The sequence below is a fragment of the Opisthocomus hoazin genome, chromosome 13 (assembly GCF_030867145.1).
Source record: "Opisthocomus hoazin isolate bOpiHoa1 chromosome 13, bOpiHoa1.hap1, whole genome shotgun sequence".
Lineage (NCBI taxonomy): Eukaryota > Metazoa > Chordata > Aves > Opisthocomiformes > Opisthocomidae > Opisthocomus > Opisthocomus hoazin.
In genome coordinates this window covers 14,520,232-14,542,866 of record NC_134426.1, presented here as the reverse complement: position 1 = coordinate 14,542,866, position 22,635 = coordinate 14,520,232, and the positions used below count along the sequence as shown (strand labels likewise).

At 43.1% G+C, this 22,635-nt stretch overlaps 1 protein-coding gene across 4 annotated transcripts; it reads left to right on the top strand.

Annotated features, from left to right (window-relative positions):
* The first annotated feature begins 980 nt into the window (after positions 1-980).
* SMPD4 (sphingomyelin phosphodiesterase 4) lies at positions 981-19,480 on the top strand. 4 transcript variants are annotated; one of them, XM_075434716.1, is made up of 19 exons: positions 981-1,059; positions 1,299-1,385; positions 2,371-2,513; positions 2,665-2,740; positions 3,609-3,699; positions 4,312-4,364; positions 4,936-5,087; positions 6,434-6,566; positions 7,208-7,279; positions 10,819-10,908; positions 13,415-13,560; positions 14,028-14,118; positions 15,057-15,157; positions 15,454-15,617; positions 16,330-16,535; positions 17,105-17,338; positions 18,087-18,218; positions 18,387-18,515; positions 18,964-19,480. In XM_075434716.1, exons 1-19 carry the CDS (start codon positions 1,021-1,023, stop codon positions 19,288-19,290), a joined length of 2,466 nt encoding a protein of 821 aa, XP_075290831.1. In that variant the 5' UTR covers positions 981-1,020; the 3' UTR covers positions 19,291-19,480. The 4 variants fall into 4 exon arrangements, with proteins under 4 accessions (XP_075290831.1, XP_075290830.1, XP_075290832.1 ...); XM_075434715.1 differs by having other exon boundaries at positions 3,609-3,717; positions 18,964-19,479; XM_075434717.1 differs by lacking the exon at positions 10,819-10,908 and having other exon boundaries at positions 3,609-3,717.
* Positions 19,481-22,635: the final 3,155 nt, after the last annotated feature.

Below are 22,635 nucleotides of genomic sequence, written 5' to 3'. Positions count from 1 at the left end.
TCCCAACTTTTTTTAAAAAAGAGAAGCAGCTAGTTTTTCTGCATATTTATTTCTCTTGCAGACAGATTACTGGGCTTTGCAATTAAATGTAGCATCTTGCTTCCTTCTAAATACGAACCACCAGCATGCTATCAAACACTCTTCTGCATTATTAGCAATTTTCATTTCATCTATCTGCCAGTGGGGTATTACCACCACAAGGATGTATTTCACTCTCTTTGTACACTGGGGAGATGATTATCCTTACCTCTATAACCATCTATTTTGCCTGGTGTCTTCAGCTTCCCTTATCTTAACCTAGAATGCGTAATTATTGTTTCCCACAGCTCAACTGATGCACACAGCTCTCTTCCAAGAGCCTCATGTCACAGCTGCCTCGCTTTCTGACGCAGTTTTCTGGCCATTTAATACACTTCTATTTTAAAGCGCCTGCTCTTCCTCCACAGCATTGTGACGCTTTTCTACCGCACCGTTTTTGAATTCCCCACAGCCTGGAAGAAAACGGCCCTCCCGAACAGCCAGGAGGCGGGGGCGAGCAGCCAGGCCCGTCTGCGCTCCCGCGGCTGTCCCCCTGCTCACCCGCTGCTGCCGCCCGACGCCAGTAACCGAGCAACCGGCGGGGTCAGCCTCCGCCCGCCAGACCCCCCGCTGCCGGGGGCTTCTCCGCCCGCCATGCCGCGGCTTTTTCACAGCGCTCCGGAGGTGCCCGCGGAGGAAGCCTCCGCCCGCCCGGCAGGGGCTGGAGCCGCGCAGGCCGGGGCAGGGAGCGAGGGGCCCTCCCTCAGGGCGCCCATGTCGAGGAGGCACCGGCGCCGCGCCCGTCCCCACGGCAACCGCCGCGCGCTCCCCTCCGCGCGGTGACCGCAGGGGGCGGCGTCACCACCGCGCGCCGGGCGAGAGCGATGACGCAACAGGGGCGCGAGAGGGACGCGCCGAGGGCGGGCGGGAGGCGGCGGCGCGGCGCTGCCGGGAAGCGCTGCCGGCTGCAGCGCGGCCCGGGGGGAGGCGGGGAGGGGCAGCATGGCCGGCCCGCACCTGCAGCAGTCCAGCTTCCTGCTGGTGGGTGGGCAGCGGCGGGCGGGGAGCGGCGCGGGGTCCTCCCGCTCCGGCGGCGCTTGCGGTGTCCGGCGGGCCGCCAGCTCCGGTGCGCGCCTGGGCAGTCGCAGAGTCGGTCAGCGCAGCTCCGGCCGTGCCGGCGGAGACCCCGCGGCGAGGGGCGGCGGCGTGCGGGGGGGTTCTGGCGTCGCGGCCGCGGTTCTGGCGCGGGGGGGTCTGATGTCGCCTCCGGTTTGTACCAGGCCACGCTGAAGGCAGACTGCATCAACAAACCCTTCGTCCAGAGGTGCCACGACCTGGAGACGGTCATGGAGGACTTTCCCGCCAAGGTGAGGCGCCGCTGCCTGCGCAGGAACTCGCGGCCCGGCCTAGTGCAGGGGAATTTGCTTTTTTCCTGTTACTGCTTTCTTCTTTCCCAATTCTCTTATCAAGAGTTTTGGGAACCCCAGGTGAAACAGTGGGAATCCAGTGTTTCCCAAGAGTTAAAAACCTTTAAAATCATTAAAAGATTGTTCCAGTTGACTGCACTCTATTAATAACTTTCAGTCTCAATTTGCGAGGAAAACTAGTTTTTAAAATGTGACAAATAATTGCATGCGATGCTGGTGAGTATTGTTGGAACTTTAGAATCATAGAATGGTTTGGGTTGGAAGGGACCTTGCAGACCATCCAGTTCCAGCCCCCCTGCCATCAGCAGGGACATCTCCCACCAGCCCAGGGTGCTCAGAGCTCCATCCAACCTGGCCTTAAACACTGCCAGGGAGGGGGCAGCCACAGCTTCTCTGGGCAACTTGGGCCAGTGTTTCACCACCCTCATGGTGAAGAATTTCTTCCTAATCTCTAATCTAAATCTGCCCTCTTTTAGTTTACAGCCATTCCCCCTTGTCCCGTCACTGCACACCCTTGTGAAAAGCCCCTCTCCTTCCTTCCTGTCGGCCCCTTCAGGCACTGGCAGCTGCTCTAAGGTCACCCCAGAGCCTTCTCTTCTCCAGGCTGAACAGCCCCAGCTCCCTTAGCCTGTCCTCACAGGAGAGGTGCTCCAGCCCTCTGATCATCTTCGTGGCCTTCTCTGGCCCCGCTCCAACACATCCACATCCTTCCTATGTTGGGGGCCCCAGAGCTGGATCAGTATAGATTTCCTGTAATTGCCATATTCTAATACATTCTTTTGAATGGAAGCTCTGTCCAGTGATGATCTGGAAACAGTCATAATTAACTGGCAGACAGTAACTTTGTGCATTCTAGTACATGCAGTAGAGATCGGTCAAGTGAGGAATTGCACACATTAACTGTTTGCATCTGTTTTTGCTAAAGGAACTGCATGGCATCTTCCCATGGCTGGTGGAGAGCATTTTTGGGAGCCTGGATGGCATCAACGTAGGTTGGAATCTTCGCTGTTTGCAAGAAAGAACAAATCCTAATGAATATTCCGTGGCTTTAGGTTTCCTGGATCCTAGGTAAACACATTCATTTCAGCACAGATTAAAAAAATGTATGATAAGCAAATACCTAGTCCTTGACCTTTTTCTGTTATGCAAACGTAAGTTTACAAAAGTGAGACAGGAGAGGGTACTTACGATGGATTTTCTTTCCGATGCTTGTTTGCAGTGGTCCAATGATGAAGCTGGTTTACAAACTCCAGGCAGAAGAGTACAGATATGATTTCCCAGTCTTGTATCTTCCTGTGAGTAACTGAAAAATTAAGAGGAGAATGTAGTTGTTCTTAGCTGGAACTTTACACTCGCTTTATACGTACGGTTCAGTATAAGCCAAGGTAAAGCCTCAGTACTGCAGGCTTAGAGCATGCACATTTCTTTAAACGGTTGCTCGAGGAGGAGAGTTCCCAGCCATAAACTTTGTAGGAGATGGTGGTTGTCAGCAGCTAGATATTTGTGCTGTTAAGCCAAGAAAACTGCATTGTGATTCTCAGCATGGCCCCACAGAAAGCTGCATGCTTTATCTTGGTTACCAGTAATTGCAGGATTGAAAACAGTTTTCGAAGCTTGTCACAGTGCAGTGCCTTCCCTGGATGCATTTTGTGCCCATGTGTTTGAAGACTAAGTGCTATTCTGGATATGAAGTATGACATTTCAGACAAAAGTGTATATCTGCAGAGTTGTTTCACTATGTTTCTTGCATTGCTACCAGCTACCTGCTATCTAGAAATTGATTCAGATAGTTCTATGGTCTTTAACAAAAGAAAACATCATTAAAGTATATAGTAATTGCTGGTCCATGGCTCAGTTACCCTAACAAGACCATCAGCCATCAGGCAAACGCCAGTCATCTTCTCCACTCCAACTGGAATAGTCTTGGTGAAGGCTCTTCCTTTTTTTTTTTCCTTATACTGAATACTCATTTTCAGTGAGAAAGTTGGCAGTTACCTAAAGAGTGTACATGTGCACAAGGAAATGCTGCAATGCAGTAAAGTCCCACCGAGCTGAATGTAGATAGGATCCAGAATGCTGGAATGCAGCAGAACTTCACTGTCTGAAAACATACTCTGCAAGCATGCTGAGCAGCCTGATTAATATTTTATTACTCTCTTGCAGGGCCCCGTAAAGGCTTCGATACAAGAGCAGGTCCTACCTGAATGCTCTTTATACCACAACAAAGTCCAGTTTCCTTCATCTGGTGGTTTAGGTTTGAATTTGGCTCTTAGTATCCTTTTAACAGTTGGATATTTAATTCCTTTTAAATGTCTGAACCCAAGAGATTATGAAGCATTTTTGTTGTATATTTATTATCCATCTGTGGTAAATCACTGTCGTGCTGAAGAGTTTGGGCTGATTAGAAATGTTTAGATTCCAGTGAAAAATAAATTTATCCTCTTCATAGAAACCCTTGAGGGGGAATTTCTGGCCTCGTTCAAGTCAATAACAAAATTCCCAGTGATTTTAGTAGAGCCTGTATTTCACAATTTTTGTAATTTATGTAATATGATAGAAAAAGGGCACGTTAACTTTGCAGCTAGCTAGTTTGTTGGAAGCAGTCTAGCTGGAGCTGCACTGGTTGCAGTTGGAGATAGTAAAATGTGCTAACAAGAGTAATGCAAACACACCTTGCCACAGAGAGAAGACTTCAATTACCAATGTTTGAGTTAGTTGGAAAGCAAGAAGGCAAAGGTGAATTTGCTGTTGAGCTCTAGCAAGTTATTTTAGCATAGACAAAATAAAAATTTAATGTCTAGTCATCATCCCCAGGTATCTAACATCTGTACTTGTTTTTACATCTGATCCTTGACTGTTCTTCCAGGTCCATTTGAATATTACATGTTTTACTTTGCAATTAGTTTGATTACACAGAAGGTATGTACCTTTCACAGTTTTTTCCTTATAGTAGTATTAGCCTTTCTTCACAGTGCTTTAAGAGCCTGCTGAGATGCTGTCCAGTTAGATTAACAGCAGTTTTATCTGTACTTTTAGAATTTGTTATTGCTTTGGTTCAGTTCCCTGAGGAGATGATGTAAGACCGGATAATAAACAAAATACCCACCTTAGATATACCAGTAAGCAGTCTGTCCAACAACATGCCAACATCGAGCAGGCAATGGGTTCCAAGTGGGTTTCCTACCCCTCTATCCAGTAACACCGTTACCGCGGCTTTGTACTGTGGTGTCTGGTTATTTGGTTCCTCTTCCTGTTGTTACCTGTGCTGTATAGCACGGCGCTCTTCTCACGCTTGGTTGCATTCACTACTACAGCAACAGTTCTCTTACAGTTAGTTACTTTACTTTTGCTCCAATGTGTCTTTATTGTCAATTCACCCTTTATAACCACTTATTTATACTAAATGAGCCTGGCTGTGTAGCAGATACTCCCTGGCAGCGGCTTAAAGTAACAGTATTTAACTCCAGGTGTATCCTTGTGTCTGTTTCAGAACTCACCCGCCAGCCATCATGTCAGCCCTTCCAACAGTGCTTATTTCGTCTTGGTGGACACGTACCTGAAGTGTTTCCTGCCCACAGAAGGAAGTGTCCTTCCTCCACCTTCTTCAGATCCTGGGGGAGCTATCCCTTCCCCGACTCCCAGGTAATGACTGCAGTGCCAGAGACAAATTGTGAGAACAGTGCTTACAAAATACGGCTTGTTGGAGTGAAATCTCTAACAAGTAGAAAACACCTTGGCTCTTTATGATCTGTATGTACTTATTATATAATTACAAAAATTCAATAGATTTATGTTCACTTAATTTTACCGTAAGGGTTTCATTTGAAAGTCTGAAAGGTAGCTATTGCTGGAGCAGAAAAGGCATGTACAAGCGACAAAAATTCATCCGTTCAGCAACTCCAGCTGTGTTTTCTGCCCTGCAGCTGGAGTAGGACAGCTCTGACTGTGCTTGATAGCAGTTTTTACTACCTTCAAATACATATGGTACGTGGTAAAGATGGCACTGGTGATAACCACTGTTAAAAGGAAACTTGCATCTTTCATTAATATCGCGATAAAGCCAGGCAACTTGGCAGTAGGTCATTTTGTTTCAGTTCTGAGGTTGCCATCCTTAATTGTTTAATGCTCTCATTATCTATTTTGCAGTTCTTTGAAACCGCTGTGTCAGGACCGTGTCTGTGGCTTAGCTGCAGACTGGCAGTGCTCATAGATTTCTTAGTTCATAACTTCCTGATGTACAAAGCCAAGACACATACTAGTGATCAAATCATATAGCGAGTGACTGCATTTCAGGTGACTTTGCACAGTAATAGATCAAGCTATTTAGCCACAACTAGAAGGAAGAGGATGCAAGATTTTTGACCACTTACTGAAGATCTATATGTCTACGTGATAATGGCATAAAAACAAACTCAGAAAGTTGAAGGGAAAATTCTCCAATGCAAGCGTCCAGTGTTTTGTTCTTTGTAATGGCTAAGTGTGTGGAAGTCCACATTTTCAAAATTGGTTTTGCTACTCAAATTTATAATGTTATCAATATTAGCCATTTTATAGAAATGTAAAAATAAATAGCCATTAGATTTTATATAACTGCATTTTAAATACATTTCAAATACCAGTTTCTGTGGTCTGTTGAGCCTTAGCACATACGTAGGAAAATACAGATCATGTGAATCATGAATATGGAAGGCAGAGTGAAAGAAAAGTAGCTGAAGAGGAGAAAGTAAAGAACCATGTGCTATTGAACATAACATCAGGTCTGTGTAAAGCTGGTTCAATGCAGCATGAATAGTGATGTAGTGTTTGCTGATAGTTAAAGTGACTAGTAATTGTAACCCATTGCAGAAGTTTGAAATGTGTAATCAGCTATGCAGTTTTACTTCTTAAAGACTGTTTTCCAGTTTATAAACTGGTGATTAAAAGCAGTGATATATTTCACTGTACCGAGGCTTACTGAATTCAGTGTTTCCATTCATTTGTCTTTAAAGGTCTCCAGCAGTGCCTTTCACTTCCTACGGCATGCATCACACCAGCTTGCTGAAACGGCACATTGCCCATCAGCCTTCTGTGAATGCTGATCCAGCTTCCCAGGAGATCTGGAGATCAGAAACATTGCTTCAGGTAAGTTGGATGTAAGGAGCAAAAAAAACCCACAGCATTTCTTGCTGCTAACTGAGGAATCGCTGCTTTTTAAACCAGAGACAGTTAAGCCATTTTGCTTTAGCGTGTTTTTGGAATTGAGCAGTGCAGCTGTTTTCTCTTAGTGAAACAAAGAACCTCTGTGAAATTTCTAATTTAGAAAGGCACTTAATACCTTTTTTTTTTTTAGACTGCGTATCTAACAACTGTTCTCAAGCATTTGAACATTTTTTTTCCAGAAAAGTTTCTAAACCCGATTTTCTTTTCTCTCTCTTTTTTTTAAAATCTCACATCAATTCTATGCTCTAAGCAAAGGTTGAGCACAGAGAAGTTGGTTCTGTTCACCATCAAGGGAAGGGAAAGGAGAATGTGGACGTAACAGTTGCTCTGAAACAAGTTCCTACCATGTTGCTGAACTCATAGCAGGTGCTAACAGGATGCCAGCTCAGTCATTTACATTGACATGATAATAACCTGAAACATCTCTGAGCAGGTGCCTGTCTATTTACAAGTATAGCTAAGCTTTCGAATTATATACTGTGGCCTTCCCTTATACCTAGCTTGCGACTGACAACTCCTGGATTATTACTTTTTCCCTAGCTGAGAAAATATTTGTTTTGCAGATCTTTGTTGAAATGTGGCTTCATCATTATTCACTGGAGATGTATCAGAAAATGCAGTCCCCTCATGTCAAGGTAATAGTTTGTACTTCATTCGTGAGCACCATCTGATGGTTGACCTCTTGTCTTGGAGTAAATCTCCTATTCTGTGGAAAGTTTGTGCAAATGAAAGAAATAACTTATCAGAGTATCTACCTGACTGTGTCAAAATTGCTAATCCAGTAATCAAGACTGTTGTGTCATCTGGATTTGCCTTCATTGCATAAGTTTTCTTGGTTTTGTTTTGTTTGTTTTTTCTTTTCGTAAAAGACAAGTTTGTGGGATGGTCACAACAATCTGAACACCAATAATCAAAGTACTAATGATGGGGAAGATGCCACTATAAAATCATCATGTTAAATCCCACTGAGGTAGTCTGGCTGCTAAAAATGATCTAAATTGATTTCCAGCAGTGATAGCAACTGTTACTGAGATACTAATTAATAATTTCTAAGATTGGTAACCATTTTTTAGCATAAGTCCAAATTAAAAAGGAAATCTTACTAAACTGTCCTTCAGTTTTAAGTGAATAAGCCAGTTTTGTCCTTTCATATTCAGAAATATGCTTTTCACCGTAATGGTGTCAGAAGCAGTTCTGCAGCTACAGAGTTCAAAGTATCTTAGAAGCTCTTGCTCGGATAATACACTGTTTTAAGCAGTTTGTGGTGGCCTGTTCAGTAACAAACTACTGCATGTAAAAACTAAGTCAGTGTTGGGGATGCTAAGATCAAAGGCACTATAAATGTGAAGGGAATTTGAAGGAGAAAGTGTTGATCCTCTGAATTCCCTCTGGGTCACAGTGGGACTTTTCATAGAAGGGGAGAGAAATATAAAAGCTACTTAGGATTTATTCCTATGTGAAAGAGTAATATGAGAGTTGATTGACTGAGAAATTCTGATCCTTCACGCCACAGGCTATAAAATAACAACCATATCTGTATTCTGCTAGGGAAGAACATTCGAGAGCTGAAGTGTGATGGGTTTTGTCTTTTATTCTTAAAGTTGAGGTCAAAATGCAAACTCATGAATGTTGCAAAGTTTCCACTTGGGACTCCCAGCAGCATGGCTGTGCACCTGTGATGGAAAGGCTTTGCTTGAAGTACCTTTGGCCTGTCTGTCTGTCTGTCCAGTCTCTGTGCATCAAGCACTGTGCTTAGGCCAGAAATAATGATTGCTTTAAACTTCTCTCCTCTGTTCACCCTCTGTATTTCAGATGCTCTCTTCTAACATGAGGGAGCAGCCACTTAGACAACGACTATGAATGTTGTCATGGAATAGGGCCTAGGCAGAGCTTAAAGTTCTCCAAAATCATCACTTCAGGATCCTCCACAAGGTGTGCTGCGCCACAGCTTGAGGCCGTAACTCCCTGATGATATTTTCATTTCATCTTTGAGGGGAAGTAATCATGGGGATGTAAAAAAGGAAGTCTTCACTCTTTGGGGGTTAGAACACCTGTACAGGGGACTGGAATTGCCCATGACATGCGTAAATGGACGAAGGATCCCTCCTGCAAGACTGAGGAAAGCTTCCAGATCAGTTGGGGACAGGACTGTTCATAAGCCTGTGATGCTTAAACTAAGCTTTGTAGGCTGATGTTAGGGTGGGCTGAAGGAGAGAATAGTCTGCTTCATAGTTTCTCAAATGAGGAAGTACAATGTGCAAAAATGCAAGTTTTGTTTTAACATAAGGGTTAAAGGGCTTGACTGGAAGCCCAAGATCACTCTAAACCTTATTCTTAAAATTAGTAATAATTATGCAGGTTCATTTGATTTCATTTAGCTTTCTGTGTGTTTGGAAGAAGGGGTAATTAGCAACCGTACATCCCTGGATCTAGACCTGTTTGACCATCAGTGACTTGAAATGGCTACCTACCTGTACTGGAAGGTGGGATGACGTTCCACAGAACTTGCTCTCTCTTTGTCCAACAGCCAGACTTGTTTGCTTCGATGGGCTGAGCCAGATTCCAGACATGTAACTTTCCTGTGAAGTGCCTCAAGGAATGACAGATTTTCCTTAAACCTTGTTAATGTCATCACAGACTTCTCTTTAAAAGTAGCAAGAGGTGGAATGACAATGAATAGTAAATAATTTCTTTTGAGAAGGTGTACTTCTTTTTTTACGTTACTGCTTTGAATTCTTTCTGGGTCTGGTGTGAACCTGAGGTTGACGCTATTTGCTATGCTGAGTTTCACTGTTTTCCCCTTTAATTCAGCTGTTTTCCCATTCTTTTACATGGTCTGTTCGCTTTCTCAGATGATCCAGAGCCCAAGCATGCAGCATCTTTTTTCCTATTCCCTTCTGCTGTAATCACAATGAACCCTTAAAAAGAAGTGTGATAAAACCTTATGTACTGCTTCCTGACCTTCCAATGCCAGGTGCCACAGACACCAGCACTGCATGTGGAACACCCCTCAGACTACAGGCTCTTGCTGATTCCTGTGCAGGGAGGATTATGAAGCACACGATGTGTCTGATCTTGCAGTAACTATCCTACCACTCTTAGAAGAGTGCAAAACGGAAAGATACCAAACTGGCACTAGAAGAGATTGGGTAGGGGCTGTTCAAAGACAGCAGAGGTGTGATCTGGAGAGTTAGTTTAGATGCCTGACAGTAGTCATTGGGATCGGTGTAGTGTACATTTTTTGTTTTACATTTTTTTCATTAATTTCATACATGTGTGTCACTGTCGCTACAGTATCTTCTTCACCATCACATTGTCAAAAAATACTCTTTACCTTATTCAGCCAAGAAGGGACCTGGCTGAGGCTTGCAGAGGTTTCAGTGTTAAGGCAAGATGCCTTTTGCATCAGCATATAACACTGGTGTTAGGTGTGCCTTTTGCCTTTTTGTACACAAGATGTTTCCCTAATAGTAAAAGTAATTTCCTCTTTTGAGGAAATTCACAAGACCTGCAGCCTTTCCAAATGGCCTTTAACTAGAAAGAGAAGACAGAGGATTTCTCCAAACTGGAAACTTACTGGGCAGGCTCACAGTGATTATAAAAAGCCAAACCTTTTTTTTGCTTCCTGTTCCTTGGGAAGAAGAAAACATCAATTTGAGTTTCTTCCCAGTATACAAACCCTGCTTCTCCAGCAGCACAGGAAGAAATGACAAAGTTCTCAAAACTACTAAAAAATCTTGCAGAACATTGAACGCTTTTACTCTGTTATTTAATAAAACACCATAACAGTGTGTAAATGCTTGTCGTTGCAGTTCAATTAACTTCTGAAATGGGGAGTTCATTTGGCAAAAGCTCCATATCCCCTACCAGCACATGCTCTGAGTGTAGCAAAGAGAACAGCCACTTACAGCTATACTTTTTTGACACCTGCTCCCAGCTGTATTTCCAAGTTGATAAAGGGTATGAAATGCTGTGGAATTGATCTACTGAACACCAGAAAGAAGCGGATACTGTGGCTGCAGTTGTTATTGTGATATGTTGTCCCTGACTGTATTTGTGATGTTCATTTTTTCCCCCCACCCTCTTCCTTGGGCTCATTCTCACTTTTTTTTTCTCTTGCTCTCTTCTCTCCTTTTTTCCCTCCCTCCCTTCCTTTTTGTTTCTGTTGTCTCAGCTGGAGGTTCTCCACTACCGACTCAGTATCTCCAGTAAACACTGCGGTAGTCCTGCCCAATCCAGCTACCAGGCCCTCCACGCATACCAAGTATTATCATCTTTTCATTTTGTTTCCTTTTTAAAATCTTGTTCCATCATATAATCTGCAAAGTGTATTGGTGCTGGCTGTACAGCAGCTTTTTCTGCTAAGGTGTGGCTTAACAACTTGATTGAGAACACTGCATTGAGATTTACTAAATTTTCAGTGAAAACAGATACTAAGAGGTATTAGCAAAGGTCATGGAAAAAATAGTTAACATCTAGCATATTATGAGGACTAACTGGGAGCTCCATTTGTAGAGATGCATTCTTGTAATGCGTTGTAGAAAGAGACTTGTCAGCTATACTGACATTTTTTGACACCAAAACTGGCTTCGCCAATGGCAAATTTCTGCCCCTCTCACTAGTCATTTAAGCAAACACTGCATGGAGGAGATCAGAATTTGCATGGCTGACCCCTAAAATTAAGGTAGGTAATATCTAAGGGGTTTTAGCCTGTGAAATGTCATTGGATAGTCACAAATTTGTAGTGGCAGTGTGAACTTGACTGCCCAGTTTTGCAAAAGCACACGGGTGGTACATTTGCAGATTGTTCAGGAAATGTGCATGCATAAATATTCCTGTTGGAACAGATTGCTGATTCCTCTTTCCCTACTTCAGCCCTTTATTCATTGGGTCTTCATTTTGGGAAAGGGGAGGGCGGAGTGTATGCACTATAAAGCTTTTATTATGCTATAAAGCTCTTTAGGACTATATGGAATTTTCCTCTGTTTAATCCTGTATTTTTTTTTATAAAGTGCTATGATATCGCAAGGTACTGCTTAGAAAGCAAAACAGGAACTGCTACTGTTCTTTAAATCTTTTTTACTATTATGTTTATCTAATTACCATGTTAAGGAAAGAATGGTGTACATCCATCCTGTAAGCTAAGGCTTGACAACAAAAACGCTACTTCTTAAACCAGTAATGTTTTTAATGGTGCTGATACAGGCTAAGAAGAAACTATAAGAATTGCCAAGTGGAAAAACTACTGGCATCACCTGAAATGATGTACTGAAACAGTGGTACTGCTGGTTTTTTTAAGTTCAAAAGGTACCTTCAAGGGAAGCCTAGAATTGTTTTAAAACTACACCCTTTCAAGGCCTATAGCAGAGTACTCAGCCTCTCTAATTGCTTTTGGAGATCCTGATCTAAACTCCTAGGACCAAGTAACTTCTCAGAGTTCTACCCTCTTACATAAACTCTCCTCAAGACTGTAGAAAACATGCTGACTGACCAGGAGCTGTCAAGAACACAAGACCAGCCTTCATTAAAACTGGTAATAGGTTATCCTCTCTGTTAGAATTCTGAGTCTCAGATCTGGCTGTGCTACATAACTGTATCTGTCATCAAGCCTTGAATCTTTTCCTGGAGTGAATTTTACAGTGTTTTAAAAATCTTAAAAGATTGTAAAAACACGTCTGCTTTGCCTCAGGCATTGCAGAGAAAGGACACACACAGACACCTCCCCTGCCTGCCCCCAGCACTGGAAACACTGTTGAATAGATTTAAGAAGTGGAAGCTTTTTGTATAAAAATGCCTGCCAGTCCCGTAGAGTCATACTCAGTGTCTTAGCGTGGCTGCATTGGGCATCCTGGAAACATCTTGCAGCTGTTAACTAATGCACTCTTCCAGCATCTTCCATTATACCTGGGAGCTGTAACTTTTGTTTCACGTACATCCTTCCCAACTTTTGAAGCTTAGAATACAAATGATATCTTAACATCTGCCTTCAGTAGTGGATTAAGATTAGTTCACTACTCTTAAAGCAGATGACAGTAGCAAAGGAGTTAGTGCTTTTTTCCCAGATTCTGCAGCAGACCAGCTCTGGTGCTGGGCACCCAGGAGAACTAGCTCTTTTTAAGTCATTCATAACTCTGCTATATCATACACTCATTTATTAGTAACATCACTATGGCTCACCATTGCTCCTTGTGCTACTCCTGCCCAGGCTACTTCTCCCCATAACGACACTTAGAAGCAACAGCATTATGCAGGACTTCAAGCAGTTCTTATTCTTACTATAACTCTTTCTAGAATAATACTTTTTTATAAGGCAGATGAGTACCAGCATAGGGAGAACTCACTAAAGCCAGCCAAGAGCATAATCAAAGGATCTGTTGTGCTGTCCACAGACGTGAACTATAACGATAGTGAAAGGCTGAATATTCTTTTTTTCAGAAAGGGGTAAGTCGAAATCTACAAGTTACTCTGTTCTTTAATGCTAGCCTGAAATTGAATGCATTAGAGTACTGTAGGTACTTTTTCTTAGAATCACGTTATCAAAAATACGCTACTGTTTCTTAGTGAACTGAATGCTGAAGATTGATGTAGCATATCCTGGGGAGCAAGTCTGTCTAAAAACAGGTGGCACCAAACTACAGTGAAGAACTTAGAAGGAAGAGAACATTTCCTGTATCTTGATTTCTGATCTAAGAATATAACATTCCTGAATTATCTCCTGGACATTTAGCATCGGATACTTATTATCTTCCTGTCTTTTGCTTTGAGTCTAGGAGTCATTTAAGCCCACTGAAGAGCACGTGCTAGTGGTAAGACTGCTTGTGAAACATCTGCATGCTTTCAGCAACAGCCTGAAACCAGAGCCTCTCACCCCTTCAGCCCACTCCCACACAGCCAGCCCACTAGAGGAGTTTAAAAGGTAGGTACATGAGCAGCCTGTCTTTGAAACATGTGGGGCTTCCCCCCGAATAGCTCTGCTTTCACCGACAGGTTGAATTAGGTTTTGATGGCTAAATACAGAAGAACGTTATTAAAAGTACATGAATGCTAATGGCTTATGTTTCTCACATCCAATAGATGGGGGGGCAGCTTCAGTAGGGGGGATGTTGTGCTATTACACTGGTCTGTGTCTTGGCACAAATCAGAGAAAAGAAAATGCTAGCAGAGGATTCTGGCCAAGGTTAGTGGAGAATTTTGTATTTATGTATTTGAGTTGAAATTCAATGGCCAGAAGTAGCTTCAGTTAAGAAAAAACCAGTTTGGGTCAGTCCTTTCTGTATTTGCATTTGTGGAAGTGTGTTGGGTTGTTGGTTCGTTGGGTTACGGTTTGGTTTTTTTAAGTTGCTGCTGGTTTATACCTGTGACTGCCTTTTAATCTGTTTGCAGGGTTGTAATTCCTCGGTTTGTCCAGGAGAAACTTTATATCTTTCTGCAACACTGTTTTGGCCACTGGCCTCTGGATGCCTCTTTCAGAGCAGTATGTACCTGCTTCTCTTTCTAAGTCTGTACTTGAGAGAACTAGTAATTAATTATTGCTGTTTAGCAGCTATTTCTTGGTCTTTAAATCTTTCTTTTTTCCTAGAGCAGTGAAATTCTTTATCTAACGTGTACATTTAATGTTAGAGGAGGAGTGCCAATTACACATAAGAAGAAAGTTGAATAGATCTTGGTGAGAATTGCTACAGGTTGTAAAACAGATACATTCGCAGAGGTCCTGTTTTCTTAATATCTAATATGATAGGTCATAAAAAAATTAATACTATAATAATTTGCGATAGATACTGCAAATATTACCTCCTTCAAGCAGGAAAATAAATATGTCAGACCATGACTCTTGGTAATTGATGCAGGAGTTTAAAAGTGCAGAATGTAACAGGGCTAGATCTTGCTCACTAGAGCTATACCGCAATGTTTGAGGTACACGTGTAAGGCAAAATGTCAGAAGAAATGTTTACAGAGGCCATGGCAAATCTGTTTTTGGCTTCAGTGCAATCAGGACTCCATTGTTTCCTCAGAGTGGTGGGTACATCTGTGCAGAAGATGAGAGCTGAAATGATATGAATGTAGCATCTTGTTTACTTACTTCAGCAGAGATTCAGTGAACACTATTAGAGCTGTTAAATGCACCTTAAATGTACTCACCAACTAAGTTTGCTTTTTTTGTAGTAGCTGTTTGAGTGCCATCTCATTTGGGTACTAGAGAAAATCCAGATTGGTCCTAATGCACTTAAGTTTTTTTTCTGTTCTTTATCAAAAGATACTCAGATTACTAGAGAGCGCGTTCTTCCTGAAAAACTTTTAGGTGTCATTAAGATAATAGTCACTGGATTTAAAGGAAAGAAACAAAAAACCGTTCCTGTCTTCCTTTCAAAGAAGTATTGATACTCGGGTGGTTTTATGTGTGACTTTGCTTAGGTTCTTGAGATGTGGCTAAGTTACCTGCAGCCTTGGAGGTATGCTCCGGAAAAGCCACCACAAAGTGCAGAGCCATTGCCTCGCAGCGTGTCAGAGAAATGGTAAGGAGGAAAGCAGCTGTGAGTAATCTGAACCAAACCTCAAGTTTATGCAGATCCCAAGTAAAACAACAAGATTTCAAGAACCATCTATCTTACCCTTACTTAGCTTCCTGTACAAGATTAGAGATGATTTCTTACAACACAAGCTTTTGTACTGAGGAGTATTCTTGTCTCATTGCAAAGAGACCATCTTTCCAGAGACAGTATAAAATATTCCCTTAATGACTCATTTGCAGAAAACAAAATAACAATTATTTAAATAGCTGTACTCACAAATCCTGTACTCACTTTGACAGGGCTGCCTTCATTCAAGAAAACCTACTCATGTATACTAAGCTGTTCGTAGGATTTCTGAACAGAGCTCTTCGAACAGACTTGGTCAGTCCAAAAAATGCTCTCATGGTGTTCCGAGTAGCCAAGGTCTTTGCTCAGCCCAATCTAGCTGAAATGATCCTGAAAGGTAAATGGATATTTTGACATCTTACGCTGTCCTGTCTCAACCTTTCTTCACAATGGCTGCATCTTACCTCGGAAGCGCTGAGGTGATAGACTTACTCTCCCATTTTGCATGCTATTTTGCCATTCAGAACTGTCTGTGTGTCTTCACTAATGTTTGTCATATTGGTTTAATATGTCTGTAGTCTTTTCTAACCACTATCATTTAGATTTCATTCCACAATTTTTTTTTAAAGAATACAGAACCACAATATTGGGTGTTTACAATAAAGTCAGTTTTCCTTACACTTGTCTTACTTGATTATTTACTGTATGATTAAAACTTCCTATATCTCTAAAGGTATCTACACTTAACAAAATAGCTAGTCAGGTATGCAGTTCAGGATAATTACGACACAGTAAATTTGGGAGAGGCAAGATTTGACAAGTATCAATGTCTTAAGTGTCATGATTCTCCACTGCCTTTGTTGAAAAAAAAGTTAGAGGCTTAAAATGCTGTCTCTATGGTCTGTATTTAAATGCAGTCTGACATTTTCTGCTGTGGGCAGAGACAATTAAATGAAAAAAAGGTATTTAAGGCCTTTTTCCCCCCTAGAACTACCTGCCTACCTAAAAGCAAGTTGCCAGGCAGACTGAAGGTGCTTTGTAGCTAGACCTTCCCCAGGCAAACCCAGGAGCATTATGTGACCATCTTCGCTACTTTTCTCAAATTCTAGGAGAGCAGTTATTCCTGGAGCCAGAACTTGTGATTCCCCATCGTCAACACCGACTTTTTATGACCCCCACACTTGGTGGTAGTTTCCTCTCTTCGTGGCCTCCAGCTATTACGGATGCCTCATTTAAGGTGAAGAGTCACGTTTACAGCCTGGAAGGACAGGACTTCCAGTATAAACAGATGTTTGGCACAGAAGTCAGAAATTTGGTAAGCAACAAGTTTCTTGTCACCTGTCTTTCTACTTTGACAGGTGTTTTCTCAATGCTGAGCATCCATATTATGAGAAGTTAAGAGTGACAAACTTTACAGCCTGCACTAATGTATAGTTAAGTTTACAGATGGTGACTTCTGGAACCTGAGGGGGTCTCAATCTTGCACAGCCGTAAAAATCTACTTGCTATTTGCTAAGTAAGAAGTCAATGCAACAGTTTGCTGCCTTGGAGTAGTGTATTGCAAGTATTTCAAATGTGCTTACTGTGAACTTCTGATTCATTGTATTGATTAGTACCCATCAGCAAGTTAGATCAGCATAGCATGAGGGGAAAAAAAGCAGCTGAAAAACCTAAGCAGCACTCAAATTTCTTAAGTGCTTCAGCAGCAAAGACCTACCTTTGCCCTACCGGAAATGCAACTAACAGCACAAGTCCAGATGAGCTCAGAGAGTGAGTTTCCTGGGTTTGCCCTCACTGCCAGGTATCAAGGCACAGTTTTATCCCTGTTTTGTTTCTTAGTGGTTCTTCATCTTTGTCCCACACAATTTTTTTTTTTTGTTTTAGGTGTTAAAACTGGCTCAGTTGATTTGTCAGGCGCAGCAGACAGCAAAATCCATATCAGACCATTCTGCAGAGACAATGGCTAGCCAGGCCTTCTTCTCATGGTTTCGATTTACACCGTCTGAGATGAATGGTTCCTACGCAGGCAATGACCTTGATGAAATTGGGCAAGACAGCATCAAAAAAACAGATGAATATTTAGAGAAGGCACTGGAGTATTTGTGCCAAATCTTTAAGGTACGTAACATCTAAGAACTTTCCGCATGTGGCAGTGTGTACAAGTCAGGATTCCTCAAATGTGCATCTGCCAGTCGTCCTGTGTGGAGTCACAAAGCCATCCAGAGACCATGCTAGCAAATTTTGTTGTAAATGTCTTTTAGGCTTGACTTTACCTGACCACTTCAAAACTCCTTTCAATATTGATAGAACTAGATACTTTTAATTTCTAAAAGTTAAGCCCACTTTTTTTTCAAGTGACCACTCTTTTGGACTGTACGTCTTACACCAGACCTATCGCTTTACTTGTGCCTGTTCTCATGTTCACAAACAGGCAAGGCATGGCTTAAACTTTAAAAACAGTTCAGTATCTTCTATATGTAAAGAGCTATAAAAATACAACATATAACTGCAGCTACAGGTGAATGGATGCACTAGAAGTAGTCCGTTTCTTTAGTTAACAGATTAATTTCTGTCAGCCACCCTCCCTCACACAGAATTGACCTAGGAGAAGACAGCTATTTGACAGGTCTCAAGGAATAAGGGACATATCAAACAGAACAACTCTTTTGGATTTGACAAGCACAGACAAGAAATCTGGGGACTTTTATCTCCTTTTAATGTCTAACTGAAGTGCTGTTAAGCAGTTCTTGGTATCTGTGATGGCTGTCAAAGGCTTCCACTACTAAGGAGTTTGTGAAGGGAGAAATAAATGAAATAAAGGGGCTAGATCAAACACATGCTTTAGAACTATGTTATTCTTGAGTAGCTGAATGAAGCCCAGCTGACCCAGATGATGATGAAGTGTGGGACAGCTCAAGACGAGAATGGAAAAAACCAGCTTCCAGACTGCATTGAAAGTGATGCCGGCCTCGTTCTTACACCCCTGGGCAGGTATCAGGTGAGAGAAGAAAGATTCTGCATCCCTACCCTAGATTGTTCTTGAAAAAAAAAAAACTGTCCTTGTACATCAAGAGAAATGCAGTTCATCTGGGGTTAAGAGAGGTGCCTGTATGAAGGCATTTCACATGGGAGCCACGAGATAAGGGGTTTATTTTCCTGTTTCTAGATCATAAATGGCTTACGTAAATTTGAAGTGCAGTATCAAGGAGATACTGAGCTGCAGCCCATCCGGAGCTACGAAAATGCCACTCTTGTCCGTCTCCTATTTCGTTTATCCTCAGTGCTTAACGAAAGGGTAAGTACAGCACTGCCTCCATTTATATTTTCCATTGCAAATTCCTGTTCTTCACTGTACCTGCACATACATGACACTTGGTTTGTTCTTGCACGTCTCCCTTATAGATGGGTATTGCCTAATGCTTCTCTACTTGTAGTTCTGCTTTTCCTACACAAAACATTCAAAAATAACATTTTAAAGGTATTCCTTATGTTTGATGAACAATGGAATATCATTCAGAATGTTTCTTAAACAGGAAAAGCAAATCCTTTCCCTTCTTACAAGTACAGATACAAGGCAAGTCTGCACTAAAGCAGTTCTACTATTTAGAAGTGCATTTTGACACCCTCCCCCCCATTTCCTATAATCCTCATCCTATAAATGAAGAAAATTGTAAAGTAAGTTACACTTACTTTATGACAGTAGTTGCAACAGAATACTAATGTTTAAACTTTTCTTACCCCAGTTTGCTGATCAGATGGCTGTGCTTTGCTCCAGGGAAGATTTTGTTGGCAGACTTTGTCGCTATCATCTTACCAATCCCCACCTCATGCAGAAAATCAGGTATAGTCCCATGGTGAAGGACAGAACAAGCCAGAACTGGGGTCCAAGAATCAGCCTGAGGTTTCTGGCTAGCTACAGGACTCTCATTTCTTTGCTGATGATCTACTTCATTGCATCCTGGTTTTACGTCGGGCCAGTGGGCTGCACATTCATTATTCTGACTGGATATTTTCTTTATGCCGTAATAATGACTTTTTTCTCTGAAGGATGGAAACCACATGAACACTGATCTCCTTATCTCAGCTTACACTTGTAAAAATAAATGTTTTAAGGATGAGCCTGGGATTCAGTGACTAAAATGTTTGAATTACCGTATCAGATCTGCCTAAAATATTTTTTAATATTAAAGTTAATTGAGTTTTATAAACAATGATGTGGTTTTGTGGAGTGGAGATAATCAATGTAAATTTGATTTTTATAAAAACGTTCCTATGTAAGCTAGTGAATGACTTTTTTTTTTTGAGGGGGGAAGTACTTACAATTTAAAATGAACCATGGCATATGCAGAAACATTTCTGATTCAGCAGTAGCTGCCTTGAAGCCTCTTGCACTGTTCTAAAGCAAGAATTAGCTATGGGACTTGCACGTTATGCTTATAGGCAGAGCAGTTACAGAAGCAACAGCAGTGCACTGAGAAATTTACAGGAAGTTGCACTGACAGAAATAAGAGATAGGACAAGGCAGCAAGAGTGCATCTCACAGCCCAGTGTTGGGCTTACAGATCACAGAATCACAGAATGTTCAGGGTTGGAAGGGACCTCTGTGGGTCATCTAGTCCAACCCTCCTGCCGAAGCAGGGTCACCCAGAGCAGGCTGCACAGGACCTTGTCCAGGAGGGTCTGGAATGTCTCCAGAGAAGGAGACTCCACAGCCTCCCTGGGCAGCCTGGGGCAGGGCTCCGTCACACAGAGTGAAGAAGTTCTTCCTCATCTTCAGCTGGAGCTTCCTCTGCTTCAGTTTGTGCCCGTTGCCCCTTTTCCTGTTGCTGGGCACCACTGAAAAGAGTCTGGCCCCGTCCTCCTGACACCCACCCTTCAGATATTTATAAACATTTGTTAGGTCCCCTTGCAGCCTTCTCTTCTCCAGGCTGAACAAGCCCAGCTCCCTCAGCCTCTCCTCGTAGGAGAGACGCTCCAGTCCCCTCACCATCCTCGTAGCCCTCCGCTGGACTCTCTCCAGTAGCTCCTCATCTTTCTTGAACTGGGGAGCCCAGAACTGGACACAGTACTCCAGGTGGGGCCTCACCAGGGCAGCGTAGAGGGGAAGGAGAACCTCCCTCGTCCTGCTGGCCACACTCCTCTTGATGCACCCCAGGATCCCATTGGCTTTCTTGGCAGCCAGGGCACACTGCTGGCTCATGGCCAACCTGTCATCCACCAGGACACCCAGGTCCCTCTCCACAGAGCTGCTCTCCAGCAGGTCAGCCCCAAGCCTGTACTGATGCATGGGGTTGTTCCTCCCCAGCTGCAGGACCCTGCACTTGCTCTTGTTGAACCTCATCAGGCTCCTCTCTGCCCAACTCTCCAGCCTGTCCAGGTCACGCTGAATGGCAGCGCAGCCTTCTGGTGTATCCACCACTCCTCCCAGTTTGGTGTCATCAGCAAACTTGCTGAGGGTGCAGTCTAACTCTTCATCCAGGACATTGATGAAGAAGTTAAACAAGACTGGGCCCAGTACTGACCCCTGGGGGACACCACTAGTTACCGGCCTCCGAGTTCTGCCATTCAGCCAGTTCTCAATCCACCTCACTGACCACTCATCCAGCCGACGCTTCCTGAGCTGCCCTAGGAGGATGTTATGGGAGACCGTGTCGAAAGCCTTGCTTAAACCTCCTCTTCCCTACTTGAGGCCTCCTACCTCCATAAACCATTTCTCCATGTGTTTGCACCTCTTGTGGAGCCACTGTGCTGAAGAGGGTATTAACACTTGCCTGTAAAAACAGAAGTTACTGCTGTTTCCCCTAAAACCTTAGTATAACTCTTGCCCGGCAGCTTTGGCCAGCAGATAGGAGCATTCCTCTCGGAGTTCAACAAAGTATTTGTTGAACTCTTCCCTGACACAGAGAGGGCAAGAAGTCATTTTCATTCCATCAATGCGTAAGAAATCCATCAGTTCCCCTCTCGAGCAGCTCAGCTGCAGCAGCAATACTCCCCCAAAGCATTAGTGACTGTGCACAGCAGAGAAACCATTTACAAAACATACCCGAGTGCCCACATGTGCGCATTTAACAGGTTCATGGCAGCACCTGACAGCGAGCAGCTCAGCTCCATGGCCATCCAGTGCTGCCACCTGCGGCAGGGCTGCCCAGACGGTATCTCTGGGACAGGGCAAGGGAGCTGCCCACCGCCCTGAAGGTGAAGCTGCTGCGGAGGCCCCGGGGCAGGCCAAGGGGCAGGGTGGTGGCGGGTGGGCAGCCCAGCAAGCACAGCTCTGCCTCCCCACAACTGCAACAGGATGGTGGGACTGGTGAGGGGGACAGCAATGGCTGCTCCTCAGCAGCAGCCGTCACATTCTGTACTTTCTCAAGTGACACTATTTAAAAAATTTATACCTGTTTTCCCACTTTATTACAGATCTTCATTAAATTCATTTTTCATTAAACTGATAATGAATCAGATTGCTACTAAAAGGTACGCCACATCGTCCTGCTGCTGCAGACAGGATGAACTGAACGCTGTAACAGAGATTGCCCGTTACCTGGTCATCAGTGCTCACAACCAGAAGACTGAGCTGCAAGGAAGTCTTGCAAACCTGTCACTTTCTTGCTGTGTATCTTGAGCCCAGGGCTGCTGACGACCCACACTCAGTAACGCAGAGATGGACTTTAATCGAGAGCGCTCTGGTCAGCTTACACAGAAAAATGGGATAGCTGAGGGTCATTTAGTTTGATCTAGAAATAGTGTTTCTTCTAAACCACCACCCAAACAGCAACAGCAAGCGAGGCAAAGCTGGAGGTGTGCTGGTAGCAATACAATGCACCAATGTTCTCGGCACTAGCTTGAGCTACTTTTTAACAAACCAGATCTGCACACAAAATTTGTGTGGGAAAAGGAAAGAGGAATGCAGTATTTCTGTGCTGCCTGCTACTGCAGTACAGTATTTTTAGCAAGACATTTTATTCCTCGCACCAAGCTGCTGTGACATATGCTGCCACACACTTTACACAGCATAAGCTGTAATTAAAAGGATTTTGTACACACACAAGGCAAAAAATTATGCTTACTTTTTTCCTTCCAGAGAGTGAGGGAGTCCCATTCTAGGTTACCACCTCCCAGGTCATGGTTTGGTTGGGGGGGTTTTTTGGTGGTTTATCTTTTATTTGTTTCAAGATCTGCTGTTGGCTAATACAAGTTCTGAAACAAATACAGTACTGACAATGTTGTGGGGTGGGTTTTATTTAGCATTACAGTGGTATAAATATTTAGTGCTGTCCTCTACAAGCAAGTCTATATGCTTTCTACCAACTTCCATGATACTGCAACATAAAAACTTTTTTTTAAATGAAGTCGTGTGCATCTCCATGTTAGATACCTTCATGTTCTATCCCCAGCTTATCATCACAGTACGTAGTCCC

What these genes read in the sequence shown, in the direction of transcription:
- SMPD4 (XM_075434715.1), top strand. Translation starts at nt 1,021, where the DNA reads ATGGCCGGCCCGCACCTGCAGCAGTCCAGCTTCCTGCTG. An exon ending in TCCCAGTCTTGTATCTTCCT is followed by an intron (nt 2,741 to 3,608) that starts GTGAGTAACTGA and finishes ACTCTCTTGCAG; the next exon opens with GGCCCCGTAAAGGCTTCGAT. An exon ending in TGCAGTCCCCTCATGTCAAG is followed by an intron (nt 7,280 to 10,818) that starts GTAATAGTTTGT and finishes CTGTTGTCTCAG; the next exon opens with CTGGAGGTTCTCCACTACCG.